This window comes from Loxodonta africana, chromosome 3, assembly GCF_030014295.1.
Source record: "Loxodonta africana isolate mLoxAfr1 chromosome 3, mLoxAfr1.hap2, whole genome shotgun sequence".
In the NCBI taxonomy this organism is placed as follows: domain Eukaryota; kingdom Metazoa; phylum Chordata; class Mammalia; order Proboscidea; family Elephantidae; genus Loxodonta; species Loxodonta africana.
Genome location: NC_087344.1, coordinates 213,236,565 through 213,248,893, shown reverse-complemented (window position 1 = coordinate 213,248,893; position 12,329 = coordinate 213,236,565). Strand labels below are relative to the sequence as shown.

Here is a 12,329-nt window from a genome sequence, read left to right as displayed (position 1 = left end):
CCACCTGACTGAGTCTAGTACAACGAGATGGCGCCTGGCTACCATCAATGACTGCTCTGACAGGGATCACAATAGAGGGTCCTGAATAGAGCTGGAGAAAAATGTAGAACAAAATTCTACCTCAGAAAGAGAGACTAGACTTGCTGGCCTGACAGGGACTGGAGAAACCCTGAAGGTATGGACCCTGGACACCCTTTCAGCTCGGTAATGAGGCCACTCCTAAGGTTCACCTGTCAGCCAAAGATTGAACAGGCCCATGGAACAAAACAAGACTAAAGGGGTGCACCAGCCCTGGGGTGGGGACCGGAAAGTAGGAGGGAACAGGAAAGCTGGTATCAGGGAACCCAAGGTTGAGAAGGGAGAGTGTTGACATGTCATGGGGTTGTTAACCAATGTCATAGAACACTGTGTCTACTGTTTGATGAGAAACTAGTTTGTTCTGTAATCCTTCATCTAAAGTTCAATAAAAAAAAAAAAAGTGAATACTTTCAAGTGTGGTGATGTCAATGAACTTTTATGTCTTTATAGGCAGTGATTTAGTATGCCGATGTGAATAAACATCAGGAAGAGATCTTGCGGCTGGATGGGTATGAGAATGACAGTGATTGGGCTCCACCCGGGGCAAGTGTAAAACCACCTCTTCTGTAAACTAGAAGGAAGACCTACCCCGTAACAGCGTTCAGAGGATTAAATGAGTTACCATACTTCACTGATCCCAAGAGACATTGTTTTAAAACATTTTAACATCTCTGAAACAGGGAACCACCACCATCGGCCAGCTTGTTGGACTGTGGTGGCCTGCATGTTGCTGTGGTGCTGGAAGTTATGTCACTGGTATTTCAAATACCAGCAATAGGGTCACCCACGGTGGACAGGTTTCAGTGGCGCTTCCAGACTAAAACAGATGAGAAGAAAGGCCTGGTGATCTACTTCTGAAAATTAGCTGGTGAAAACCCTGTGAATCACAACGGAATACTGTACAGTCTGGCACAGAAAGATGCGCCCCCAGGGGTGGGAGGCACTCAGAACACACAGTGGCGACCACACGCTCAGGCATGACAACGACCGTGAGGATGGCACGGGACTGGCGATGTCTCCTTCTGCTGTGCCTGGGGTTGCCTGAGTCAGAGCCGACTGTAGGGCAGCTAACAACAACAAAGGAATGGGGGGGCCCTAAAATGGTTGCGTCTGGATTCTGCAAACAACCCAAAAGAGCTTGGAAGCAGATCCTTCCCAGGTCTCCCAGATGAGAATGCAGCTTAGCCGACACCTTGATTTTAGCCTTGGGAGACTGAGCAGAGAACCCAGCTGGGTCGGCCCCCCCAGACTTCTGACCTGTCAAACTGTTAGATAGTGAGTGTTGTTTTAAGCTGTTAGACTTGTAGCAATTAATTATGCAGCAACAAAAAACTAATACACCTGTGCACAATTTTGAAAACACCAAGGCAAACAACAAGCTGCCAAGCCGACAGCAGGCGCTCAGCGGTCCGTGCTCTTAAGGGGCTTGCTAGACTGTAAACTCCGGGAGGCTGGAGACCAGGTTTAACTTACTTTTGTACCTCAGCACCTAGTGCCTGCTGCTTAATGCATATCAGTTGAATGTTTGAAATTCGAAAAGAAAACCATCAGGACTGTGTGCAAATACTTATCTACCAGATGTTTACCATGCAATAGCAGTAAAAAAATTGCACAAAAGCTCTATCCAAGAATAGACTTTGGCTATATAATCTAATGGTATATTTGTAAGGAAAAAATACTATACCACCTTTTAAATAGTGATTTAGAAGACAATTTAATGACAAGAAACTTATTCATAATGTATTTTATTTAGTAGCGAATTACAAAAACACATGCATTATGTTATCTTTTTAAAACATCCACATGCTTGCACACACACCACGCACACACACGCACACACACACACAGACTCACAGAGCGAGTGCAAGATTGAGAGCAAGAAACCTGAAAGGTGACATCTCAATATGTAAAAAGTGGCTATCTCTGATCATTTCAGTGCATTTAACATAGAAGGATGTGTTAAAATATAAAGACAGGACAGCTTTTTCTGTGATCAGTAGAAGCTTTCCCTAAGAATCGCTTAACCTCTTCTGTGTGCAATTGCTGAATGATTCCATTAAAGACTTGGTTTGATGCTGTTGTTGTTGTTGTTAGGTGCCGTCGAGTCGGTTCCAACTCATAGTGCCCCCATGTACAACAGAACAAAACACTGCCCAGTCCTGCGACAGCCTTACAATCATTGTTATGCTTGAGCTCATTGTTGCAGCCACTGTGTAAACCCTCCTCATTGAGGGTCTTCCTCTTTTCCGCTGACCCTGTACTCTGCCAAGCATGATGTCCTTCTCCAGGGACTCATCCCTCCTGACAACATGTCCAAAGTATGTAAGACACAGTCTCACCATCCTTGCCTCTAAGGAACATTCTGGCCGCACTTCCTCCAAGACAGATTTGTTTGTTCTTTTGGCAGTCCATGGTATATTCAATATTCTTCACCAACACCACAATTCAAAGGCATCAACTCTTCTTTGGTCTTCCTTATTCATTGTCCAGCTTTCACATGCATATGATGTGATTGAAAATACCATGGCTTGGGTCAGGTGCACCTTAGTCTTCAGGGTGACATCTTTGCCCTTCAACACTTTGAAGAGGTCCTTTGCAGCAGATTTGCCCGATGCAATGCATCTTTTGACTTCTTGACTGCTGCTTCCATGGCTTCTGATTGTGGATCCAAGTAAAATGAAATCCTTGACAACTTCAATCTTTTCTCCGTTTATCACGATGTTGCTCATTGGTCCATTTGTGAGGATTTTTGTTTTCTTTATGTGGAGGTGTAATCCATACTGAAGGCTGTGGTCTTTGATCTTCATTAGTAAGTGCTTCAAATCCTCTTCACTTTCAGCAAGCAAGGTTGTGTCATGTGCATAATGCAGGTTGTTAATGAGTCTTCCTCCAATCCTGATGCTCCATTCTTCTTCATATAGTCCAGCTTTCGGATTATTTGTTCAGCATACAGATTAAATAGGTATGGTGAAAGAATACAACCCTGACACACACTTTTCCTGACTTTAAACCAATCAGTATCCCCTTGTTCTGTCCGAACAACTGCCTCTTGATCTATGTAAAAGTTCCTCATGAGCACAATTAAGTGTTCTGGAATTCCCGTTCTTTGCAGTGTTACCCATAGTTTGTTATGATCCACACAGTCGAATGCCTTTGCATAATCAATAAAACACAGGTAAACATCCTTCTGATATTCTCTGCTTTCAGCCAGGATCCATCTGACATCAGCAATGATATCCCTGGTTCCACGTCCTCTTCTGAAACCGGCCTGAATTTCTGGCAGTTCCATGTTGATATACTGCTGCAGCCGTTTTTGAATGATCTTCAGCAAAATTTTGCTTGCATGTGATATTAATGATATTGTTCTATAATTTCCACATTCGGTTGGATCACCTTTCTTGGGAATAGGCATAAATATGGATCTCTTCCAATCAGTTGGCCAGGAAGCTGTCTTCCATATTTCTTGGCATAGACGAGTGAGCACCTCCAGAGCTGCATCTGTTTGTCGAAACATCTCAATTGATATCCCATCAATTCCTGAAGACTTGTTTTTCACCAATGCCTTCAGAGCAGCTTGGACATCTTCCTTTAGTACCATCAGCTCCTGATCATATACCACCTCTTGAAATGGTTGAACATTGACTAATTCTTTTTGGTATAATGACTCTGTGTATTCCTTCCATCTTCTTTTGATGCTTCCTGCATCATTTAATATTTTTCCCATGGAATCCTTCATTATTGCAACTCGAGGCTTGAATTTTCTTCAGTTTTCAGCTTGAGAAACGCAGAGCGTGTTCTTCCCTTTTGGTTTTCCATTTCCAGCTCTTTGCACATGTCATTATAATACTTTGTGTTCTCGAGGGGCCCTTTGAAGTCTTCTGTTCAGTTCTTTTACTTCATCAATTCTTCCTTTTGCTTTAGCTGCTTGACATTCGAGAGCAAGTTTCAGAGTCTCCTCTGACATCCGTCTTGGTCTTTTCTTCCTTTCCTGTCTTTTCAGTGACCTCTTTCTTCATGGATGATGTTCTTGATGTCATTCCACAACTCGTCTGGTCTGCGGTCACTAGTGTTCAGTGTGTCAAATCTGTTCTTCAGATGGTCTCTAAATTCAGGTGGGATATACTCAAGGGCATATTTTGGCTCTCGTGGACTTGCTCTGATTTTCTTCAGTTTCAGCTTGAACTTGCATATGAGCAATTGATGGTCTGTCCCACAGTCGGTCTCTGGCCTTGTTCTGACTGATGATATTGAGCTTTTCCTTCATTTGATGCTAGCTAAGCTGAATTCCCAGCAGTCTGGGGTTAGAGGAATTTTATCAGGCACTCAGACCAATCAAGGGTGAAGACAACTAACAGCAGAGGTGTTACCAGGTAGTCACACTTTGTCTACTTGCATTTTGATAATACTGATGATACAATGATTTGGAGATTTCTCCTGCTGAATGCTTAACGTTATGTAGAACCAAATGTTACATAGAAACCCTGGGTTGATTTTCTTCCCTTGGGCTTAGGCAGAAAGCTTGACAGTCTCCTGTTGCTGTCACTCTGAGCTTTGCTTAATTCTCTGGACTCAGACAGCATCCCAAATCTAGGAAACACAGGCTCAACACAAAGCCAGCCCACTTCCGTATAGAAAGATAAAAGGTGAGTGCCTTCCCCAAGGCGAATTCTCATGCAGTGGGTAGAAATAAACATTGAATAAGAAAAAAAAAAGTGGTTATTTCTGATAGTAAGACCGTGGGCAATTTTTATCCTTTCAGTTTTTTTTAGGCGGCTGCCCCTAATAACTTTTGTTACAAACATGTATAAATTCTGTAATCAGAGAAAATAATTAGCACAGGAAGTAGATAAATATCCACTGAAGGAGTAACTTTTACCGGAAACCAGAAAAAGGCCTCACCTTCAGTAGCTCAACTCCACTGTCCTGGGCATTCTCAGCTTGTTCTTCAATTTGCTTTTGAAGGTAGAGAACTTGTCCCTCCAGGTACCTACTGATTCCTTCACAGTAAAGAGGGGTCGGGGTTCTTCTCGGCACTAGAGTTTTAGCTCTATTGGAAAATATTTTAAAATTGTCCCATTCTTGAAGCCTAGCATACCTGTATCACCACAAAAACATAAAAAGAAGTCAGTATTACCCTGAGAATGAGCTGATTTTCTGAAATGGATCTCTTTGGACGTGCACCTTCTAGTACCTGGGTCTCTAGAAGCATGCCACATGCTTACCCCCACCTGACTCTCTCTAAAAAAGAAAATTGTGATACGGAGCACGGAAAGAATAGGATTGTTGGGAGCGCCCAGGTAATAATCGTCACCATCACTGAGCACTTATTAGGCCAGGCACTAAGTAGTGTGCCTTATGCACATTCTCTAATCATCTAATGCAATCCTTTCAGCAATTGTGTGAAGAAGATATGTCACCCCCATTTTCCAGATGAGGAAAAGTAGGTTTAAAGTGGCAATACTGTGCTTAGTTCCAAGTTCATTAGCTGGGATGCAAACCCAAGTCTTTTTCTGGCGGGATAATCTGTGCTCTCAACTTTTCAGCCACCTCCATAGTTAAATGCAGGGCTGGAGGGAACACGGCAGAGTTCATGTTGGAGAATATGCCAATATCTGAAGCCCTATGGGCCACAGCAAAAACAAAACAAACGCAAACGCAAAGCCACCGGTATTGCCACACAGGACTAAGCAAGCTTACATTTAAGAGTTTGTAGAGGTTACATCATCAAACAGAGCCCACCCTCAATTTAGCCCTGGAAATGGAAACTCAGAAGTTTAAAAGATGTTAAACAGAGTAGAAGTAAGCACCTTTTTAAGAGCCAAGCTTCACACCACTGTCTCAAAATTGTTGCTCTCTTGAGAGAAGAGACAATAAATATATGAAGATCTCCCACTGAGATATGGTAAATTCAGAATGTCAAAATTACTCATTTGAGTTCAAGTTCACAGGTAGTAGATTCTGGAATTGATAAAGACTGACAAGCATCATCATTAATCTGAAATAAGGAAGGAAACTCAGTCCACCCTTCTTTCACACAGCATTGAGTATCTGCCAGAGTCTTTCTGGGAACATAACCTTTCCTAGGGTAATTGTTTTTTTTTCTGGGCGCTGATTTATTTTCTAAAGTTGGTGAGTCTGGGGTGTAAGGTTTAATAATCTTATGTATTCTCTTAACTCTTTGGACTCTTTAAAAAGTGAGGCATACCAGACACATGAAGCTCTAAATTCCAGGGCTTGAAGAAATTTCTCCCATTCCAAAGACAGACAGCCTTGGCCAGTGCTACTCAACATGTGGTACAGACTGGCAGCTCCAGTATCAGCTGGGTGCTCTTCAGAAATGTAGATTCTCTGGCCCAGCCCAGATCTACTGACTCAAACAGGTAATGAAGGTGGGACCAGGGATCTGAGTTGACAAACTCTCCAGGTGATTCTTGCTCCCAGTAAAATATGAGACACATTGACCTAGGCCACAGCTGTTGAAGGAACCCTCCAGCTGAGAGAGAGTAGAATAGGAAATTGAGAAGGAAGATTTTGGGGCTTTAGTTCCCTGAACTTTTACATGGCAAGTTAATTTGACTTTGAACTTTAATTTGGGGGAGGAGACTTTAACTGGCAAAGGTAACTAAGTCTGGGATTTTAATTTCTCTCAATGAAATTCATGATGATGTGGGGTTTATACTCGAATTTGAGACAACTCTATTTTGTGGCATTTTATTACAGGAATATCTTCATATTTTCATTTAATCTCATCATAAAACCTTTGATACACCATATTAGATAATACGGTTACATATAATTTGAGATGGGAAGTAGAAGAGAAAATGAACTTTAGCCCTAGGAATAGCCATGGAAATAATTTAATTAAAGTTCTCTTCTGACCTATTTCATAATCTTCAAAGGGAAAATCAAAACTGTCCACTAAAGGCCCTATAGAGTCCACAGAGGAGCCGTGTAGCCTGGTGGTGGGAAGATGGTTTCCCATAGACTGTTGATCTTCTTCCCTGAGAGAGATGGTCACAGCTATAGGCTTAATGAGTTAAAAACTTAATGGGTTAATAGGGTACAGGTAGAGGGCTTCTTCCCCACCCTTGAAGTTTCTTTCCATGTGAGGGAGATCCATTGGTGCAAAGCTCCAGGTCTCCTTCCTCCCCTTACTCTATCCTTTGATAGGGAGTGATGGCAGGGGCAGATGACCCAGTAAGCAAGGTAAGGCCAGGCTTACCTTGCTTACTGCATCATCTACCTTCAGGGGTTATAAATTTGAAAAGAGGCTGTGATTCTGTAGGATGGTGCTGTGGGTTAGGAGAGAGACAGATGCCAGCCATACCTAGTAGTAGAACCTACTTTTTTTTTTTAATTGTACTTTAGATGAAGGTTTACAGAGCAAGCTAGTTTCTCATTAAACAATTAACACACATACTGTTTTGTGACTTTGGTTGCCAACCCCACGACATGTCAGCACTCTCCCCTTCTCAACCTTTGGTTCCCCATTACCAGGTTTCCTGTTCCCCCCTGCCTTCTTGTCCTTGCCCCTGGGCTGGTATGCCCATTTAGTCTTTTTTTGTTTTATGGGCCTGTCTAATCTTTGGCTGAAAGGTGAAACTCAGAAGTGACTTCAGTACTAAGCTACAAGGGTATCCAGGGGCCATACTCTGGGGTTTCTCCAGTCTCTGTCAGATCAGTAAGTCTGCCCTTTTTGTTGTTGTTGTTGAGTTAGAATTTTGTTCTACATTTTTCTCCAGCTATGTCCAGGACCTGCTATTGTGATCCCTGTCAGAGTAGTCAGTGGTGGTAGCTGGGCACCATCTAGTTGTGCTGGTCTCAGTTTGGTGGAGGCTGTGGTAGTTGTGGTCCATTAGTCCTTTGGACTAATCTTTCCCTTGTGTCCTTGGTTTTCTTCATTCTCCCTTGCTCCAGATGGAGTGAGGCCAGTGGAGTATCTTAGATGGGAAAGCAGAATCTTCGATGTGGTTAAAAAAAAAATGTGAAATGTTTACTACAGATCAGTAAGCACAAGTAAGCCCATGCTTACCTTGCTTATTGTCTAATCCCCTGAGTGACAGGGCTAGTTGGTTACTTTTAGGAGAGGAATTAGGTGTGTGTAGCTCAGCCCTTGTCTTTCTTAGTCTGGAGAGCCAATGAGGTCACAGTGAGCTTGACACAGCTCTTCTCTCTGCTCTGTGGTAGAAAGAGGCTTGCCTCTGGTGGGGAGACCTGAAGTTTTCCAAAAATACCTGCTGCTGAGTGGCAAAGTCTAATCCTAGGGTTCAATATTAGGAAGCCCACTTGCCTGCAGATATAAACCATATCCTCCAGTATCAGCTTTATCAGCAGCGTTTTTCACTTTGATAAGATCTTGGTGGGAGTTGGTGGGCAAGTAGTAGTATTTATCAGGCCTCCTCAAGCCCCAATACTTCTCAGAAACAAGTAATCTTTGCTGATTTATTCCTGTATTTCCACAACATGATGTGTACGTAATAAATGTGTGTGGCACTGAATACAATGGAGACAGCATCACCTCCTGGCCTTGGTTGAGGGCAATGACTAGACGACCCCTAACATGTCTTTCAGTGTAAATACTCTCACACCTTTAAGCTGTCCCAGGTACAAATTATAAATACTTTTCCCCCCTTAATTTCATACAACTCTTCAGGATTCAACATTTTCACTTTGGGAATTTAGGGATATGCAACACATTGTTACCAGATCGCTCCACACGAGTAAAGTCCCAGCAAGATGCCACTTTGGAACTTGAGGATTCTGTTGTCTTCATTTTGGTATATGAAATTCAAACATTCTTCAAATGTCCTATAAACAAAGCCTAAAAAAGAGAAAGAGGAGAGGTTTGCAGGTCGGTGGGGTGGCCGCCTTTCTGGTCTAGTAGCTCCCTGTAGAATTTTCCACTGCAGGGAGAGACCTTACTCTCTGATTACACTATGACCCAGAGGGTCACACAATGTGACTACACAGCCCTGTGTCTGCTGAGTCCTTGCTTTTTGTGGGATTTTGCATATATGATACAATTCCATAATATAATCCAGGTAGGTGTGGGGTTTCAATCAATCCGTCCTGGCCCAAGCTCAAAGAATTAGACTGAACTTAGCCTGGGACTTCTCCATCTTCCCACCCATTGCCTCTCACTCTCCAGGCATTCTTCCCTTGTTGGCAGGGATATCTGCATCTCCCTTTCAAAATCATGTGTGGTGAAAAAAATCCCCAGGTTGGCACCACTGGTTTAATGTATACACTAAGGGAAAGCAAGGGCTGCTTTCTTGGTGTAACCTGAAGGTTACCAGGAAAAAACTTGTTTTCCAAATCACCTTTCCATCAGTCACAAATGCCTGGAATTCTCACCATTAGAAATCCAGTCCTTCATCCTAAAGCATGAAGACCCTAAGCACTATATCCTGCTAAAAGTTAAACATCTATAGTAAAAGGCACATCTAGGTCACTCTTACTTAGTAGGAGTCCTTGAGTGGCGCAAATGGTTAAGCGCTGGACTACTAATCAAAAGGTTGGTGGTTCAAACCTACCCAGAGGCGCCTTGGAAGTAAGGCCTGGCATTCTGCTTCTGAAAGGTTGCAGCCTTGAAAACCCTACGAAGTACAGTTCTGCTCTGCACACTTGGGGTCACCCTGAATTGGAATGGATTAGACAACAACTAACAACATCACTTACGTGCAAACTGATCTGACAGCTCAACTGGCAGTTTATACCCAACAGGTTCCTCCAGGCTTAATTCTCCTTCTTGGCTGCTCCCTTACAAATTTCTCCACCTGCCAGATTGCTCATAAAGACAAGGCTCTCCCCATCCCTGTCCTGCAATTCCTCTCACCCAGAAACCCAGCAGTCTTAATGCCCCAGCTCCGACAGTGGCCACAACACACCAGCACAGGTGTCATACCCCAGTTTCTTTTAAATCCCAAAGCCAAGCTTACCACAATAAAGCATGATGTCCAGGCAGACAAAATAGAAATATGCCTTGCTAAAGATGTGCTCCTCTGCTACAGAAAGATCCCACAGCCACCCCAGCACCTGGATCAATTGCTTATATCTATGGAAAAGAAAAGGTCATGGGATTAAAAAGTGGTGGGATTTTCATGCACATCTCAGTGAAAAAGTCAAGAAATTCTGTGCCAGGTCCAGACTTCTAGGCGGTACTAGCAGTGACAGCTGCAAAGAGAAGGGGTTCTTGTTCAGACCCCTCACCAGAACTTTCAGCACTATGACCCACAAAGCCCCATTTGTGACACTAAGCCCTTTGGGGATGGAGACACTGCCAAATGATACTATTCTCCCAGGACTTGAGGAAATGACTTCTCACCCAGGACCCAAACACGAGTATAAATATGGGGGAGCATTAAAGAGAATTGGGGGTGGGAGGGAGAGGAGGTAATTCAGTCCTGGTCTAGTCTTGGTCCTGCCCAGTAATTCAGGACCAAATGGAACTCTTAACCTGCCTTCACACCAACTCCTACTTAGGACTGGACCCTACACCTCAAACCAGTTGTTTGTCCAAACTGCTCTTTCCCAGAACCTCTCTGTATCAGAGTGACCAGAGTCAGGCTAAGTTGGTGTTTGCCTCTAGTCCTGGTTGCTATTCTCTGTGCAGTGGCCTCCCTGTGAGACTTTCCTTTTGCCTCCACCTGGCAGTACGGGAGGCCTGATTCCCACAGTGAGGATGACTGTCTGGCTGCCCTCTGGCCACCGGTCTGACGAGCACACTCACTCTGCACTCTTCAGTGTGCAGCCAGATTAGAAGTGAAGAAGGAGAAAGAATTCTGTTAAGAAAACAATGGTACCCAAAGGAAACCACCACTACCGCCCACTGCTACCGAGTCAATCTCAACTCATAGCAACCCTATAGGACAGAGTAGAACTGCCCATAGGGTCTCCAAGGCTGGATGGTGATTATCAGTTACATCACCTTACTGTAAATTGTACTCCCTTACTCACTCCATGGATGGGGTAAAGTAAGCCCCGAACATTCAGTTAATATGGCTTCATCCTAACTCTGGAAAATGTCTTAAGGTATATACCTGCATTTCAAGAGGAGAGATTTACTAAGTCTGCAGAGGACCAGATAGTGTTTGCTGGGATTTCGGAGCAGTGCCCACATCTTGTGGGCTCGGGAGCCTAGGGAGAAAACAATTTCAGTGTATTTCAGGGCATTACTTGCATCTTCATGTCCCTCCTTGCCCAGCCAGCCCCTACCTAAATCAATGGCCAAGTCAAGATGACCCATCAGGAGCTTGACGTTGCTCAGTGTTTCGGCCACATATGCCACGATTTCAATGCCCTCGCCTTTCAGGGGGAGGTTGAAGATCTGCTCCATGGCCATGATTTCGTACTTGAACCATATGCCTTGGTAGCCAGCCAGCTGATGGTGCAGTGAATAGTCCAGGTACGCCTTAATGATCTGAAAGGGCAGCAGTAGAGGAAAGAAGGGGCAAGACTGAGATGGAATCCAAAGCAGAAAGCCCAGGGACATTAGCCTATGTCTGCCAGTAAACATTTGTTTATTAAGCTTGCGAATGAGCAGGTCATTTGGCCAAAGCCATGAGCTTAGAACAGAAATCAAATTGGGTTTCTACCACCTATTTTTTGGATTCCCCAGGACAAGCTAGATGACACATCATGCCCACAGAATGCTTAAGTAAAATGTAAAATGTAAGACTTTTAAAATTTTTGCGAAAGATAAAAGCAATAGCTTATGTATGTAGATACCTGATTACATAGCAAAAAGCCTTTGAAAGGATACACTGCAAAGTGTATACAGTAGTTGTTGGGCAGAGAAGGTGTTTGAGGAAGAAGAGGGACTTTATTTTTTACTTTACTGTAATATTTTAACAAGCATATATTACTTGCTTGTTAAAATATATAAAGCATATATAATTTAACAAAAAAGTAAGTTTGGTTTGTTTGCTTTTTAAAAAGTTCTAAATCTAATTTGGAGATTTGAGAGAAGTCGTTTACTCTTTAAACAACTCTTTAAAGTGATAAATTTGCTCCCAAACAGATGTTTAGAGAAGGGTGAGGGAAAAATATTTTATTTGAAAGAAGCAATTTATTATCCAAAAAAAACAATACATTTAAATAGCTTTGAAAGATACGGACAGGAGACACATAGAATTTCTAAAGGTAGAAGTGTTAGGCATTTGGGGCAATTAGGTGGGGGAGTCATTTTGGAGAAATGGAGTTTTTTCTAGAATTCCTCAAATCACACAAAATAACCAGTTCACAAATTCTGT

The 12,329-nt window shown here is 43.0% G+C and overlaps 1 protein-coding gene across 1 annotated transcript in view; it reads right to left on the bottom strand.

Moving 5' to 3' along the window:
- ADCY10 (adenylate cyclase 10) overlaps nt 1-12,329 on the bottom strand; it is a 195,387-nt gene that overhangs the window by 14,907 nt on the left and 168,151 nt on the right. The window contains exons 26-30 of the mRNA XM_003414895.4: nt 11,293-11,497; nt 11,118-11,214; nt 10,017-10,132; nt 8,782-8,899; nt 4,978-5,173 (exon numbers count right to left, since the gene is read on the bottom strand). Of these exons, the coding sequence (XP_003414943.1) occupies nt 4,978-5,173; nt 8,782-8,899; nt 10,017-10,132; nt 11,118-11,214; nt 11,293-11,497 (732 nt within the window). The remainder of the gene's footprint in view (nt 1-4,977; nt 5,174-8,781; nt 8,900-10,016; nt 10,133-11,117; nt 11,215-11,292; nt 11,498-12,329) is intronic.